Genomic DNA, 18,718 nt, shown 5'->3' with positions numbered 1-18,718 from the left:
TAGTAAATAAGGAATAAATATTTATAGCACTTAAAAATGTACCTAATGATGGGAAATAAATCACTAATATGTTAGAGTAAAATTTCCACAAATGTTTAGGTGGGTAAATTTGAATCCAAAAGCAGCATTATTTTATCTCAATTTTTTGTGAATAGAAAGTTGATATTTAGTAAATAAGAAATGCAATTTTTAAATAAAATTGGTGCAAGGCATCTAAAAATTGTGCTATTCTGGTTAACATTGAAGATATAAATGTTCTCCAATGTAATGAAGATACCCACTGTTAGATTAAAATAGGTATAATCTAGTACATGCATGGTGATCAATAATTAACTAAATGAATTACATTTTTCCCAATGTGACTAGAATTGGTCTATGCTAAAGAAAGAAATACAACACCATACCATTATTTTAGTTGGAAGAGCCGCACCAAAAGTCATGAAAAAATATTTTAGAACTATAAAAAAATCCAGTGGCTTTTTGTTGTTATTGTTAATGATGTCTTGCTAAAAATTCAAGTCAAAGTGCTTCAAGCACTAAAAAAGCATAGTAGCAGTCTCTGGTCTGCAATGATTCGAAAAACTCTACAAACACTCTTCAATGTTTCCTCATTTGCAGACTACTGCCTATCAAACACTATCTTTGGAGGAAAGGACTACATCTGTTCTTTTATCAATCTTGACTATACAATATAGCAATGACATAAAGTGATGTCACACACACAAAAAGAAACTGTAATTTAAAAAGCTAACTTTAAAATATGATTCTAATATCTGTGATAAAAAAATCACATATATATGCAAAAATAAAATACATCCTAACATATTTTTATATAAGAACTGAAGTTTACCACTTTTAACATAAAAATTGAGATGAATTAATATAAAACAATTTTCATATATACCACAGAGCAATAAGTTTAAATCAGACTATTTTGAGTTGTGTAGCCCTTTATTAGCAACTAAAATAGAAGGTATCTGTTGTACAACACGGGTAGTAATTGACTATAACTGGAGAATTATTATATTCTAATACAGATCATTTATAAATGCAATTTCTTTATTAAAAAGCTTCCACCTTTTTTTTTGTCTGTGTACAATTTGCAAAACTATTCTGAAAGCGGAATATATGTGCACAAGTCTGCAAAGAGTGCAAATTTAGGATATGGTTAATGCTTTACACGTTACTTTCAAAACACTGCCACAACTGGCCCATTATATTGCCATCTTCTTTGATCCAAATATTTGATGCCAGCCTTCCTTCCACTGCCCTAAACTATAAAGCATTTTTTAATGAGTTGAAATTAAGGAAGGACTACACCTACTAGAAAAGAAGAGAAGAAAGTTCTATTAGTTTGAGGTTTCAGAGTCCCCCGAAACCAGGATCTGGATCTTGGTAAGGGCTAGGCTGGGACCCCGAACAGAGTATGAGTATGTGCAGGTAGCATCCCTGAGGAGTCAGAGCGTCAGTGGACCGTGAGTGCTCCAGCAGCGTAACTCACTGAACTGTCTTGCCAGTTTCTGCACTGGCTTGACTGAGCATAATTCAAAAAGGAAAAGCTCATATTCATTCCATTCTTCTGGAGCTCTGTGATAGCCTGAAAAAAGAAAGATGTGATTAGCACTCTTTGAACGCATTGGTGGCTTAACTCTGCCCACTTCACAGCTGGAGCCTAGACCTCTTTTAGTCGTCACTTGTTTCTTGGATTTCTCTTCACCTCATGTTAAATAGGAATAAACCTAATTCCTTATGTAATTCTATCAAAGTACTTCTCCTAGGTAAATATCTTCTAGGTAAATATCAGTCATCTTCCACCCCTACCTCTCCTTGTATTTAATAAGACCACTTAAAAACAAAAACAAATTAATTCATAGCATCTTTCTCTCTTTTCTCTAAACCAAATCTTAGCTACTTCTACTATAATATCTTGAATTGTTGCAGTCTTTTCTTTGTCTGAGGTTAAAATGTATATAAATTAAGGTTAAAATGTATATAAATTTTCAAGATGTATACCAGGATTTTTAATCGAGCCTATTATTACTTCTTCCTCCTCCTGTTCCTGTGTATACACTGCCTTCTTTCTTAAAAAGTCTTGCGTTTTCTCTCAGAAAATCCATATTGTCTTATCTAGTTAGGGAAAATATTAATGTTATACTTTTAAAATTCCAGCTAACCAAGACTTCTGGTGCTCACTTCAACAGCCCATATACTAAAATTGGAACAATACAGAGCAGATTAGCATAGTCCCTTAGCAAGGATGATACACAAATTCATGAAACGTTCCATTTTTTTTAAAAAAAAAAGACTTCTGCCTATTACCTTCATTTATTAAATGAATTATATTTGTAGTAATTCTTGTAAAGAGAAAAATATACACATGTCATCTGTCTTGCTTTATTAACTTACACATTTCTAAAGTTCAAGAACAAAATCTTCTATTTATTTTTATAGAGTCTAGGACACTAAATAAAGCCAAGAAATCAATAAGAACATTTCTTGAAAGGTTACTTTGGTTTATATTTATAAAAAGCATACTAGAATTGGCTGAGAACCTAGAGGAAATGGTCTGTATTCTAAATAACTTTCTGCATTTAAAAGTAAGTATCAGCCTATCTTCCAGTGACATATAACTTTATTCAGGTAACTAAAACAATGGAAATCCAAATTATCTTAAATGTACTAAAAGAAAATTGACTGTATGTACCTAAAACCAATGCTAATAAATTACCTTAAGAATTTAAGATATTTTAAAACATCACAGGATCAAATATTAAAAATCAAGGCTTCTTAAGGATACTCACATTTAATAACACTCCTATGGGATGTCTTCCACATATAGTATTATGGTATTTCTTCAAGTAATTACTAAAAGATACAGGGTCTAATTGTTCTATAATACTCATACCCTAAAAATAAGTGAGGGTGGGGGGAGAGAAGAGAAAAAGAAAATGAAAGAAAAAGGAAAAAATGACACTATTATTTCCTAGTTACATTTAAAAACTGTTACTTAGAGCTAAATACTGTAATTTTTTAACTAAGAAGTAAATAGAATACATTAAATATACCTTGTAAAATACCAAACTCATTTGTTCAAAGCTAATCTCATGGTAAACTCTCAATAATACATACACTTTATTAATAGAAAACTTTTAACCCCATTTAGTTTTCTCTGGTCTCCTCTTATGTTTTTACACCACCTTCACCAGTTGCTATTTAGCCAATAATCGTCAAGCATTTCATAATTTTATATCTTTATATATTTTTAAAGTAAGTCTATTGTGAAAATTTTCATAACATTAAATTTGATATATACCTGTTTTTCTCAATATCTGCTATATTTATCCTACCATTGGCATAATCAAGAATTGATTATAATTTAACTATTTCATAACTTAACTTAAAGACATTTTAAGTCATCAATATTCTGGGTATGTGATAAAGAAGAAACTAGAAACTAAAAAAATAAATAAATAAATTATATATATATATATATATATATATATATATAGTTTGCATATTTTTAATTAATTTAAAATGCATAAAAGATTAATAAAAAGTTAACAAAATAGGTAATTTATGAACAAATTTTTAAAAAGAAAAGCTTTTTATTTCTTTAATACTTTAAACTAGGATGCTTTATTTTCAAGATTTTTGTTCAGAATCAGTGTTTACACTATTATTAGAACAATCCCTATAACTCAGATGCTTGTTTACACTAAATCCCATATTCTGCAAAAGCATTCAAATAATGTGTTCATAATACATTAATACATAAGGGCAACTTTAACTCATCTGAGTTGGGTAAATAAATTAATGATTCTAGCCGAAGCTGGTTTGGCTCAGTGGATAGAGCGTCGGCCTGCGGACTGAAGGGTCCCAGGTTCGATTCCAGGCAAGGGCATGTGCCCTGGTTGCGGGCACGTGCCCTGGTTGCGGGCACATCCCCAGTGGGGGGGGAGGGGTGCAAGAGGCAGCTGATCGATGATTCTCTCTCATGATGTTTCTAACTCTTTATCCCTCTCTCTTCCTCTCTGTAAAAAATCAATAAAAAATATATATATTAAAAAAAATTAATGATTCTAACTCATTCATTCAGCAATTACCTTACCTTGTTTTCTTATTCTAGTAAAACACATTTGAGTTCAATAAACAGGATTAATATCTTCCAAGAGAAATGTAAATGGTAGTTTAACTAGGGAATTAACTAATATATTTTGTGTGGTTTTAAAATTATATTTCAACATGTTTCAACAAAACAAGTAATGTGTAAAAAGCAGCTGGAATAATCAGATGAATAGTCATCTGAAAAATGATAGCAATCATAGATGATATACAAATATTGCAGTGGCAGCACCAAAATTTAATTAATAAAGAGTCTTTTTACATAATATTTAAGTCCTTCACAAGCATTATTACATTCTGCTGCAACTATAGCTAAAAGACAGGAACATGCATGTATAATCAACTTTCAATTGCTTGCATATCAATTAGCCATTCTCAGACTTATCCACAACCAGTGCTTAATACTAAGCTGGTTTTCCCCTGCCAACTACAAGGCTTCCACATCAACAGTCTCCACTGACTTTGGTGCAAGCTCAGAGACAGATGAACTACATTAGAAGTTAAGATAAACAATTAGTATTATAATTCTGGTGCAAAAAAAAAAGCACACAATATATTTCTAAACCAGAAAGAGATGAAGTAACAAATCTTTTCCAAAAATACAGATAATCAAGATATAACTCCCTAAAGATGATCAAACATGAACAAGGTTAAAAGCTTGCCTCTAACTTTCTAATCCTAAGCTTTTTCTTACTGACTACTCTGCCTTACCTCATATAAAAGACATACCAACAATTCTTCAAATAATATCTTTAAATATTATGGTATACATGTTGCATGAGAATTTTAATGCTCTTGGATGAAGTCTAGGACAGCTTACCTTAAACAGAATTCCAATCATTAATAAATTACATGCTATTGAGGTTCCAATGTATGTTTTAATATTAAAATCTCAAAACACATTTTTGAACAAATGTATGAAATGTATATATTGACATGAGGAATTCAAAGAGAAGGAAAATAATGACCCCACTTTAGAAGAAAAGAATTCAGTGAAACTGACCAAGAAATTTCATATAGAAAGATATAAAATTATAAATGTAGAAGATGCTACTAAATAAAATGTTCAAAATGAAGATACTGGTTAAATTACAATAATAAAAGACTGTGATGATGGAATATAAGGGATTAAATTTAAAATTTTAATTCCCCAAAATGTGTTATGTATATAGTAGGGCAAGAATCAATTTCATTACACTCAATTCTCTGATGAATCTAATAGTTAAAATGTACGTCTTTTAATAAAAGAGGGACAGAGAGAAAAGTTAAGACTTTACAATAGAAAAATTCATGAAGTATACAAACAACAGCAAAATGATAAAATTGCAAAATGGGATATCCATTAACTAATACAGAACACTGGCAAACATGCTTTTGTATATGTTTATGTTTTGATGCTAACAATTTTGAAATTACTATTTCCAAAATTCCAGACGATGAAAAATAAAATGCTTCTCAAATATGCCTAATTAACTTTATCATTTCTTAAAATCCTTGAAGATATGATTAGTGAAATTAAGGTCCAGGTGATGGAAAGCTTGCCTATAGCCTAGTATACTGAGTATTTGTTCACATGAATTGAATCTAATATGTAGCAGTGAAGTGAGTCACTACCCATTCAGCTCTAAGATACAAATCAGATATTATAAACATCAAAAGTCTATCTATCAAGACTGGATTTCTGAGGAATTTAGTAGCTTCAGCAAGAAATCCTCAGATTGAAAGCCAACTCTCTATTGTGAGGGGGAGAAGAGCAAAGGGCATCCATCATTGGCCTCACCCTCCCAGTAAAGGATGAAAGCTTGCAATCCAATCCCAATGGCAGTCCCAAACAAAATAGGCAGTTTTAACTGACAGAACTGCAGATTCAGAACTCTGGTAAAATAACAAAAACTCCCCTTTTAAAGAAGTTTACTATATATAATAAAATACTTAAATTATATTTAATTATTATCTCCCAGAAGTAATCTCCCTCTAAAATAACGAACACAAAAAAGAGTAGCTAAACTTTTTAAGTCTTAAAGAAATTAATACTAGAATCATGTCTTCTAATTATGAACACATAATTAATCATATCAAATCATTTGGACTCTTTTTAAGTGACGTTATACATTTATGTTGGAAAGATGAATACAGATTTAGGAAGGTAAGATGAGAACAGAAAATATTCTGTTTTCTGTAAGAGGCATCAAGATAAAATCGTACAGTGAAAAAAAAATTATAGGGAAAAAACATCACCCTAAAGATCGTTGTGTTAAGAAGCAATGTACTACCTTAAAGATGATATATAGCTATCTTAAATCATTATCTTAAATAGCTAGCTATCTTAAAAATGATGTTTTACAACTGCTGAAGGCTACTAAAGAAACTATCGGTCTAAGTCAAGAAAAAGGTATGAGTACACAAATATGAATAATTTCACTTTCAAAAGAGTAAGAGGAAAGGAAGAAAAGTAGCTGAAGTTAAAAGAAAATGAAGTGATTACTAATAATGTGGAAGGAGTTGTAAGAATGACTACCATGGCATTTTCGGATTCTCACTGCCAAATCATAAGTAATTTGCCAATGTCCATATTGAAACATTGGTCTACATCAAAAGTGGTACAGAAAAAAAATAATCATGTAAAGTATGTATTAAGTATGGCTAATGTTTCAGGTGTGTGATCTAAGAAGTTAACAAAAATCAGTGTCTTAAAACATGTTCTGCTTTGGTCACTGAAATTCTTGAAATTACAAAGTACTAATTACCAAAAAACCATGTAGCTAATAATATTATGACTTTCAGAATCTGTATCTTATAACCAGTTACCTTGCTCCCTCAAATACAACATTTGGAAGATCCACTTCTTTGTGTATATTTTTAATGTATGTATTTTTACACATAATTAATTTCCAAGATACTCAAAATGCTAGAGATACAAACATTTTGTAATAAAAACAGCTATTTTTCTTTTGCTTTGGAACCTAGAACCTCCTTCGTTGGTTTCCTCGCTTTTTAATAACTATCAATACATTTAACAGGGCTTTTCTGGTAACCAAAAGGACCAAACCTAGTTAACACACAAATTTTAAACATGTTAAATCTAAAATTTTATACTTAAAAGTAATTTCTCTTCACTCTATCAAACTTTCAAAATGTAAAATTATTTTTAATTCAAAATTAGTAACATTTTTCTAATACTTACAAAGAGAACCACCAATTTCACTGTATTTGTTTTGAAAAGACTGAATATGGAAACTAAGATATTGGTTCTCAAATAAATGAGATTGCTTATAACAAAATGATACTTGAAGAAAGAAATATACAGAGGGATATTCACCATTTAGTTATATAAATCAATTAAGAAAACACTATATTATAAGAAAGTCTGCCTAACAGTGAGAGTACATATGCACATATATGTATAAAAACATACATACATGAGTATACAAACAGAGCTAAACCATTCTTATTACTTTAATCCATTTATTCTAACTCCCAGAACTGATTTATAACTTGAATTAACAGCTTGCTAATATAAGAAGAGAACACTTGCCGAAACCTGTTTGGATCAATGGATAGAGTGTCGGCTTGGGGACTGAAGGGACCCAGGTTTGATTCTGGTCAAGGGCATGTACCTTGGTTGCGGGCATATCCCCAGTAGGGGGTGTGCAAGAGGCAGCCGATCGATGACTCTCTCATCGATGTTTCTAGCTCTCTATCTCTCTCCCTTCCTCTCTGTACAAAATCAATAAAAAATATATTTTAAAAAAAAAAAGAACAGAACACTTATGAGCCATTTAAAAATCTATACATAAATAGAAATGCTTCAATAAATAGACCACAAAAGTCAACTCCAAGTCAAATGTTATAACAAATATTAAAATCAATCATATTAATATGAAGCAAATACTCAATGTTTATTCAGAAGGGATATTCCGGGCTATTTAAATAAAAATTTTTAAATGATGCTTCTTTGGACATTAAATTAAGTAAGTCAGATGCAGATTTAAAAGTCACCTAAAGCTCACTGGTTCTACTTATACTTTTGAAGTTTCAAAGACTTTGAAGCTAGCATAAAAGAACAATTTCAGGAAAAGTATGATAATCATGCCAATGGGTAAATGATACTTGTTTTTGTTCTCCCTCAAAGCAAGAAACCAAGGTCTATTTAACTGGTCAATTTGTCTCAAGAGAGACAAATTAAGCTAGCATTCTTAATATAAACTAACAACAGTTAGTAGAAAGGTTAAAAGAATTAAGGTATGGGTGTTTATATATAACACAAATACAGAATAACAAAGACTATTAAACTACTTAGATAGGAACACAGTTCTAGAGAGTTCCAAAGGATGTTATTATGTTTACTCACTTGAGAGCAACAAGTAAGCCAATGTTTTGGGGAAAACATTTTCCATATGCTAAACATCATTCACTGATTTGCAAATCCTTACATTTGCAAAATTAAGTGTTGCCTGATTAAAGTTCACAATATAAAGAGAAAAGAAAGGGAGAAAACTTCAACAGATCAAGAACCATAGTGGGCCAGTTCAAATTTACCTACAAAGCTGTTTTAGGAACAAAGATGTTGTGACTCTATACTACCAAAAGGGATCTCCAGGGAGAGGTACAGGCAAGTCTATTTTCAAAAAGTTCCACAGATTATTTCAATTGTAAAACCAGAGTTGATAACTACTACTGTAGACAATCCCATCCTTGTCCTGGCTTTAATTATTATACCATCTACCATCTCTCCCTAACTACCTACCAACACCCACTGTTATTGCTCCTGACCCTGGTGTAGAAACCACTCTCTACAACAGCCAGAGTAACCTTTAAAATAATGTGATTTAACTCACCTCTCTTCCCACTGCACTTACAGAAACTTCTTATCCTGGAATATAAAGCCCTGCACGATCTGACCACTGCCTATCTCATCAAAGCTCGGACCATTCCTACCCTGACCTACTGTACTGCTGCAACACTGGCCTTTTTTCTTTTCTCCGCACACACCAGCATCTTTCCCAGTTTAAGGTCTCTGCACTGGCAGTTCCTTCCATGGAGGTCTTCCCTCTGATCATTACTTGGTTTGTTCCTCCTTATCAATTATATTTGTTTAATGTTCCTCCTAAAGGAGGTCTTTCTCCAATCAGCCTAGAATCATTTGTTATCTCAAAACCATTTAAATATTTTCTGAATAGCACCTATCACTACTGAAAACTAATTTACACACATTCTTACATTTTTAAATTATTTTTATTATTATTTTGTTAATCCTCTCCAGAGGATATTTTTTCCATTGCTTTTTCAGAGTAGAAGGGAAGGAAGCAGAGGAGACAGAGAGAGACAGAGAGACAGAGACAGAGACAGAGACAGAGACAGAGAGAGAGAGAGAGAGAGAGAGAGAGAGAGAGAGAGAGAGAGAGAAACATCGATGTGAGAGACACATCAACTGGTTGTCTCCCACATGTGCCCTGACTAGGGGTTGGGGATTGAACCTGAAACCTAGGTACATGCCATTAACTGGAAATCAAACCTATATCCTTACCTTTCAATCCACACCCAATGCTCTAAACACTGGACGGACCATCCTTACCTTTTTAAAAATAATGTGTACCTCCCGCCCATTAGAATAAAATTTCTGTGAGATCAAGTCTGCTTGCTTACTGCCATAGCTCCACAAGTGCCTACACTGTAAATACACTCCATAATAACTGGCCAGATGAAAATCCAAAAGCCTTCTTGATTGACATTTCCACTTGAATGTCTTAAAGGCAACTGCATATATCCTCTAATAGAATTTACGATCTCCACATCTCCTTAAATATCTGGACCTATGAGTTTATGTTTCTGACCTAAATGCATAGCAATATCCCACCACAGTATCATAAACCAGATATTTAGGTGCCATCTTTGATACTTCCTTTTCCAAGTCCTATTGTAAATTTGTCTTTTATATATACTGAATAAATCTACTTTGCCCCCCTCTCTTCCAACATCACTAACCCATCCAATGTCTAAATAACCATTTCTCACCTGAATTACCCAACTAATCTACTCAATTTCTCCTCTGGCATCCCTCCAATCCATTTGTTTCACTGCAGCTATATGATCTACTCAAATACAATCTGATTTTTATCACTTTCCTACTTAATATTCTTTTAAACAGCCTGTTCTAGATTCTCTGGCTTCATTTCTCACCACTCCCCCAGCCAATCATCCATCAATTCATTCAACAAATATAGACTTAGTACCCAGTGTCAGGCTGATACAAAATGGACAAAGATCCTGATTTCATGAAACTTATAATCTAATAGGGGAGGTTATCGCCAAAAAAATCAACAAATACTAAGTTATAATCGCATAGTAGTAAGTACTAAAATGAAGAATAAAGCAGGGTAAATTCATAAAATAATTGTTCACCATACAGCATAATAAAAAACTGTGGACACAGTTTTGGGTTGTGTCAATAATGAGAAGATGCTACTGGGTAGAGTCCAGGGATGCTGACTGTCCTGCAATCCAAGACAGTCCCACACACAAAGTGCTGTTCTCAACCCATGACACTTTCCCATGTCCATGTAGGTGAAAACCTGCTTATAATTATCTACATCCTAAGTTTATTTTTACATACAAAAACCAAAAATTTTCATGTGATTTTAATATACAGATTTCCCAGGAATAGAACTATCTTATAAAGTGAGGGAAGACTATATACTTTGTTTAGTTTACAACTTTACTAAGTTTGCATTTTTAGTTGTCCCATTAATGATGCTATATATGGGTAAGCACCTAAATCCTTCAGTATGTCTATTTTAGTGAGTGTATAGGACGCAAAATTAAAAAGGGTGGCCACTAGTCCTCATCTGGGAAGGTGAAAGCTGAGCAAAGCCCTGAGATAAATTAGACAGTCTAGTGCAAAAAGTGCAAAGGTCTTAAGTTAGGCACATATATGGCATTACTGAGGAATATTAAGGAGACCAGTGTGTCCACACTCCCTCCTAAATATCTCTTATACTTCTGTATTATAATAACTTCTTTTTCAGTCTGTTCAAAGACTAGACTACAAATTCCATGACATTAGGAGGAGTGGTCCATTCGACCAATGACATCATTGGTCGAATGGACCACGCCCCTGGTCCATTCGACCAATGATGTTTTCTCCTCTTAACATCATCAAGGCTACACAGAGTATCAGATACATAGCAGATACCTACTAGCCATTTGCTGTATAAAGAAAATAAGTGATGAGGCAACTGATACTTGAAGCTCAGAAAAATAAGATTAGAACTAGAAGCCAGAAAAAAATTAAATGATTGAAATGACAACATAATAAAGTCAGAAGTAAAGTAAACTGAATCTAGACAAATACCAAAGGTAAAAGTATTAAGCTATAATTGTATTTAAAGTAACAAAATAAATTTAAATATAATAAAAATCTCGTAAGCAACTAAATTTGCATTTTTTCCATCTGGCTTTTAATAAAATATACTATGCAATATAATCTACTTGTAGGCTCAGATCCAGATTTCTTACTAAGATGTTTGATCTACTATAGACTAAGTATTCTTGTACTAAAACATATGCTTAAAGCTACTAACACAGTGGTAAAGTTGATTTTAACAAATCAGACTTAAAGGCTGATAGAGTTTAAAGACAATTTAGAGAATACCTACTCCAAGTATCTCATCTCAGAGATGCCAAGTTGAGGACTAAAGAATTGAAAGGATCTGTCAAAGTTCAGAGCAAGTTAGTAATATACCTACTAGGTTTAATATTCTGTTATGAGTAGATAGCAAAATGATTTATATGACTTTTTAAACATTAAAAGAAGTACTATGACTCCCACAGTACTTCAAGGAAAATGACAAGATCAATGTCTACTGTATTTCTGGGCTAGGTAAAAATAAAATCGTTTTTAATTCTATATTTAAATAACAGCCAGCTGGAGCATCGATCCATGAACCAGAAGGTCACAGTTCAATTCCTGGACAGGGTACATGCCGGGGTTACAGGCTCAATCCTCAATGTGCAGGAGGCTGCCAATCAATGATTCTCTCTCATCATTGATGCTTTTATCTGTTTCTCCCTCTCCGTCTCCCTTCCTTTCTCTAAAATCAATAAAAACATATTTTTAAAAATTAAAAAAAAAAATTGAAATTCCATTTAAGAAAAATCTAAATGGAGAAAATTGAATCAATATATATAAAAGCCAAGCAACCAGAACGCCAGAACTGGAACCAGTTGCTTTGATGCGAACTGCGCCCCCGATCAGCCCCCCTCCCACCCTAATCAGGGGCAGGGCCAGCCGGCCAACTGCCTACAGCCCTTCCCCACAGCTGGCCGCAGTCCCTCCCCCACCCCACCCCAGCCAGCCCCACCCTTGATCCCCACTCCCATCCCAAACAGGGGCAGGGCCAGATGGCCAAACTCCCACTGGCCAGCCCAGTCCCAATAGGCCTCAATCAAGGCTGGCAAGTAAGACCCCACCTGTGCATGAAGGCCTCTAGTTAAATAATTTTTAAAAATTAAGAATTTGCTCTAGTTGTTTCCATTTAACAGTAAGTATTAGCATTAGTTCCCTGTTTCCCTAAAACTAACACATTCCCCCAAATAATATCAAAAATCTATATCTAATTATTCTTAAGTCGTCTTATTAATCAAATAAAATTAAGATGAAGAAAATTTCCACTAATAGAACAGGGATTTTTTTTATAATCAATATTGATATGATTACATACTATATTTTGCAAACTTAAAGATAAAGAATTATTATCCCATTGTTTCAACATATTAAGTCCTGAATCACTAATCTGAAATTAATTAAAGAAAAAAATCTTAGAGCATTAAAACCCCACACCTGAAAGACTTACCATTTTATCTAGATGTTCAATGGATCTATAAATCTCCCCCTGGGATTCATCATAGTAACTGTAACGGAACCTTTGACCTTGAAACAAATATCATGTACAAAATAAAATAGGGAAAAATTAGAAGCTAAAAAGAATGCAATCGCTTACCAAATATTTCAGTTCTCAAGGAAGGCAAAGCACAGCTTAAGCCTTTGAGAGAATCATTCCCAAGAGCCCTTGGTATATAAAAATAAAAGGCATATTTGGGAAGGTAATAAAGAAATTATATATCACCAGTGTTTTATAATGTTAAAACTATTTCAAATTGTAAAACCTTATAGTCACGAACAATACAAAAGACTAAGGAAACAAAACAGCTTAAAAGTTAGAAGCATTGTTAAGTATATCATATCAGTCTATAATGGAAAGTAAACCCAAAGAATACGATGCAAGAAATTTTGGTTTAAGAAAACTCTCAATGTAACAAGTCGCTGAAGGCTTAGCTTTTGCTGTACAAATGCAAAGATTTGATCTTTATTATGGGGGAAAAAATAAAGTGTAGATCAGAGATACATGTGGTTTGTGTGATTTTTATTACCTCAAAAACTTTTATCTCATTTTCACAAAACTTTCTACTTGGAAAAGGATCAATACAAGTGCCTTAAAATAGAATTCACAACAGAACAGTCCTAATCTGACAATAAAATCTCAATAAGGGTCCAAGCACAGAACAATCGATGGTTAGCCAATCTCCAGAAGGTAAAATGGAAGAAGCTCAAAAAGAAGACAGAAAACAAAAGACTCTGCTTCCTAGTAAAGTCAGAAGAAAACCTAAAACAATGTGTTCTAAACCCACATAATTGTAGAGTATTATTATACTGATTACGTTGCATCTAAATCTTTCTTTCAACAACTCTCTTATTTCCAAGAACTCATTACTTTTCTCCTTATTTTAAAGGATGTACCAAAATGCATTTGGGAAGGTATCACAGCACAGCAATCATGTATGCACACATTATGTGTCTTGTGCTTCATTTTTCAGAATAAGTTCACATATTTAATTATTATTCTCCTGCCTGAGTAGATTTCTTAGACTGGATAATTAAGATTTTAAGTTTTCTGCTTAGCTTGCTAAAAAAAATATCATGTTATAAATAATGAGCAGTGCAAAATTATAAAACCTTTTTGATGTCTTATTTTGGAAAACCAGACATCCTGTTTCTTAAAACTTAATTTACTTGTTGATGCTGAGCATCATTAATGGTCACTTCTCCACACTATATATATTTCCTTAACTGTAACATTTTAACTTTTCATAATACTGTGTACAAGTATTCAATGTCGCAATTTATTTTTCCGCAAGAGCCTTCATTATTCAATCAATATTGCATCTTACATGATATCCTAGAATCAAGCAATAGGTTCTGAGACAGTTGTCTGCTTTCTGAATATAAAAACCTTATTTGTAAACATTGAGATCCACTATAGACCTTGCCCTGAAAAAAAATTCTTAGACTGTGACGGTTCATCACTCAATACTCCTATATTAAAATAATTCATCAAACATTTCTATCAAAATTTGGAAGTATAGTTTTTTTGGTCTTTAAAGAATTTATGTATTTTCTTCTACCTAATAATAAAAACTATATAATTTACCCTATTTTTTTCTCTTTGCCAGGGACTGTCAGAAGGTTCAAAGACAAATCTACAATCTGTCATAATAATTTATTGATTCAAATCAGAGTTATTAAACATCCACTTCAATTTCAAGTTCTTTTGACAAAGCTGCCTAAAATCTTTGAGTGAACAATTAAATGAATAATCTTACACAAGGAAATTCTGACTCAAAATCACTATAGTAATATCCTTTTAAGAAATCAAGATGAATATTATTTGAAGCTGAATGCATTCTTTTTTCTTGTTTCTGGAGATAGCTACTAGTTTTAGCAGCCAATAATTCCTGTGACCAGGACATAACTGAAGACCAGAGAAAAGTTCAGACTTTGTGACTGCCATTTGCTATTCAGAAGTCTGATTTGCTTATTTCCCAGTTCAGAGAAACTGTTTCTAATATTAGAAGGTGGCCCAACTTGCCTTAATCCTAAGTGAAAAGTGCAACTATATTTTAAAATCCTGTCATGTCCATTTTATCATCCTAAAGGTAAGTTTCACTTAAAAACTTCTTCTGAAGGAGAAGTACATAAAATGTTTGAAACTTTTAAGTGCTCGCTTCGGCAGCACAAATACTAAAATGTTTGAAACTTTAAAGTACTAAATCAACATATAATAAGACAAAATAGAAAATCAATGAGTCAATGTTTAATATTTGCTAATTTTTGCTACTCTTTAGTAGCCACCCTGCATTTAGTAGTTGAAGAACTGATTAGAAATACTTGATAAGTTCTAAAGAATCTATTTGTTAAGAAGCTAAATCCACACTACATATAGCTACTATACTGAAAAACTCTTATTTATGACAGTTCAAACTATCTCATAATAATTTTTTTAACACGTTAAGCGCCAAACCTGGTTTGTCTTCCTTTCAATTTCAGTCACTTGTGACTGACATGGCGCTTAACGTGTTAAATTGTATAAATATTTAAAAATTATTTCAGCCGAAACCAGTTTGGCTCAGTGGACAGAGTGTCAGCCTGCGGACTGAAAGAACCCAAGTTCAATTCTGGTCAAGGGCACGTACATTGGTTGCCGGCACATCCCCGGTGGGGGGTGTGCAGGAGGCAGCTGGTCGATGTTTCTCTCTCATCGATGTTTCTAGCTCTCTATCCCTCTCCTTTACTCACTGTAAAAAAATCAATAAAATATATATTTTTTTAAATTATTTCAGCAATTCATTCTGATCAATATACATACAGACAGCATATCATTTAAAGTAAATAACTGGCCCTGGTCAGTGTGGCTTAGTTGGTTGAGCACTATTCCATGCACTGAGATGTCCCTGGTTCCATTCCCGATCAGGGCACATGCCCATTAAGGGGCATGCAGAAGGCAGCTGATCCATGTTTCTCTCTCTCCTTCTCCCTTCCTCTTTCTCTAAAATCAATAAAAACATTAAAAACATAAAATGAAGTAACTGCCATTATCCTAGCCTAGATAAATGTGTATGAGTGTGTGTGCGCGCGCACGCATATGTGTTTGTATGAGCATGCACGTGCTAATATACACTCAATTTTAGTTAAACATCTGTTGGAATTTGAGTTCAAAAGGTATTTTTTGTTTCTAATTATTAAAAAATAAGTGTATCAAGATTTTGTTTAATAAGAAATAATACAATGCAACACTAGCACAATACCCTGATCATAAATGTATCTTTAATTAAATGTTTATTGTTGACTTATAATACATTATCATTTCATGTACCTCATGAGCAGACATAGTTTGTTTTTACAATTCTACTAACAATCAATAAAGCTTATCTCCCTAAACTGTACAAATACAGATGCCTATCCACCTGGAGAACTGGACTTGTGTACTTTTATAAGTATGAATAAAGCATATTACATAGTAAGAGAAAATTACTTACCTGAAACTTATCCTTTCAGAAGGTACACTGGGAAAATGGATTCTTTGAGCCCCCGTTTCAACTCCAAGTATGAGCTTTTTAGCTTTAAGAGCCACTGGCACTGCCCCTAGGACAGCACAAGCTTTGCAACTCCCCTAGTGAGTATGTCAGTAGTTTCTTCAGGTGCCTTCCCTCAGTTCTTTTCAAATTCAAAAGATGAGAGAAAAAATAACCCAAGAAAAAAATCCTGTAAAGCAGAAACCTTACTCTTTGAGAGAAGGAGGGTAGCTCATTTGTGAATCCATTCCAGAGCACGCTTTCTGAGAAAAAGAAATACAGGTAAGTAATTTTCCCATCTCCAAAGGTGACTGGTGATTAATGAGTGGATTCACAGAGTGTGGAGAATAAGCTCCAGGGATGTCTGTGTAACACACAACAACCAACTAATGAGGACAAACAGAACAATGAATGGGACAAAAATCAATACTATTTTTTAAGTACTTCGAAAAATAAAAATAAAAAAGTATCAAGTACCTCAACATGAAACTATAAACTGGGTTGCAGAATTAAACAATGAGCTTGTAAAGATGATCTAAAAGCCCTCAAAAGATCAGTCAATAAGAGACTTTCAGGCGTATTTCCAGTAAAAATTATACTGTTATACATTCACTTAATCACTTTATGTTTATATATTAAAATGTCTTAAATATTTTAGTTAACCCTCAGAATCTGTGAGGTAGAGAAGGATCTACAACTGGGGACATTCATAATTGAAATTATTATCAGAGAAAAAATGTATTTCACAAAGGAATTATATTCTGAGTAGCTTGATGCTAATCATTTTTATAAGCAAAATACTATAGTCCTTTCATTCTGAAATCTTAGTTATTATGTACAAGTATTAACCTTCTCTCAAACTTGTAAAAGATCAAAAACCTAAATATGTGAAATCAGGTATGTATAAATATCAAAGCCAAAGTAGGTAGATTTCAGGAATCAGCTAACTTATACCCAAACGAAATTAAATATTTATAAAATAGTAATGCCCTCATAACCCAAGAGGCAAACAGAAAGAAAAGAGAGTATGCATAATCACTTTTTATACATATTGAAGTAGAAATCTGAATAAAGAGATACATATTTAGGAAAATACCATTTTTAATAGTTGCCACATATTTATGAAAAAAATTATGTAAACCTAGACAAATATGAAAAAGAAATTATGTAAAACTAGACATTGCTAGAGTGACAGAAGTAAACTTTATTCATATTTTAACAAAATAATATGGTATCAGTAATATTTAACAAATAAATCTACTGAAAGTGATTTGTATTTAAAATAATCATTAAAGGAAAATTAAAGCATGGATCCACTTTTAAATAATCAATTTTTGTTAGTTTCAGTTTCACTTAGAAACTTCTTTAAAGTTAACTGAAATTTTTGTTAATGAAAGCTGGTAATAATGTAAATTTGGAAATAGATGCCGAACCAGCATGGCTCAGTGGTTGAGTGTCGACCTATGAACTGGGAGGTCAAGGTTCGATTCCTGGTCAGAGCACATGCTCAGGTTGGAGCTCCATCCCCCGTGGGATGTGTACAGGAGGCAACCAATCAAGAATTCTCTCTCATCATTGATGTTTCTTTCTTTCTCTCTCTCTCCCCTCTGAAATCAATAAAAGATATTTATAAATACATAAATAAAATTGGAAAGAGAAATTTCAGGAAGGTCAGAAAAACTCTAATATTAACAGTATATATATAGGGAAGAGTAAAAATGAAACCTATGAAAATTCTACTAATTACATAAAACTAAAATTGGTTCAGGCAAAATTCTCTTTATATGGAGCCATCCTATAGGATGTGGAACTTAGTCAGTACACAAAGTATGAGGACACCATCATTTAACCAAATACTGGTAGCAAATGTTCTTTCACTTAAGTCACTCTTCCTGAAAGTTAACAGGAAAAGATAAAAAGGAATGGGAAATTATAAGGATTATGGGGAAACATCATTCTCTTGGGCTAATAAGATAAAAGGCAAGGGCTGAAATGCAAGGGGTTTTTAGCAGAATTCAAATGAGGGCGTGGAAAGAAGGGGCACAACAAAATCTAGGTTCCCCCTCTCCCTTTAGCTCATCTCACCCAGGGAAAAAAAACTTAAGGAGTATTTTAGTCTTTATACTTTTATCTCTCTAGTATATCTCTTTCAAATCTGAATAAAGCTAAGTGGGATCTGAAAGATGAA

At 32.9% G+C, this 18,718-nt stretch overlaps 1 protein-coding gene across 2 annotated transcripts in view; it reads right to left on the bottom strand.

Annotated features, from left to right (window-relative positions):
• Positions 1-932: 932 nt before the first annotated feature.
• Positions 933-18,718, bottom strand: part of MEMO1 (mediator of cell motility 1) — a 72,569-nt gene continuing 54,783 nt past the window's right edge. For both annotated transcript variants that reach the window (XM_084900667.1, XM_084900668.1), the window contains exons 7-9: positions 12,975-13,051; positions 2,802-2,906; positions 933-1,597 (exon numbers count right to left, since the gene is read on the bottom strand). In XM_084900667.1, coding sequence (XP_084756793.1) covers positions 1,466-1,597; positions 2,802-2,906; positions 12,975-13,051 — 314 coding nt within the window. In that variant the 3' untranslated portion in view covers positions 933-1,465. The remainder of the gene's footprint in view (positions 1,598-2,801; positions 2,907-12,974; positions 13,052-18,718) is intronic.

The sequence above is a fragment of the Pipistrellus hanaki genome (genome assembly GCF_964339955.1).
Source record: "Pipistrellus hanaki genome assembly, chromosome: 12".
Classification (NCBI taxonomy): domain Eukaryota; kingdom Metazoa; phylum Chordata; class Mammalia; order Chiroptera; family Vespertilionidae; genus Pipistrellus; species Pipistrellus hanaki.
This window is presented reverse-complemented; position numbering and strand designations above follow the sequence as displayed.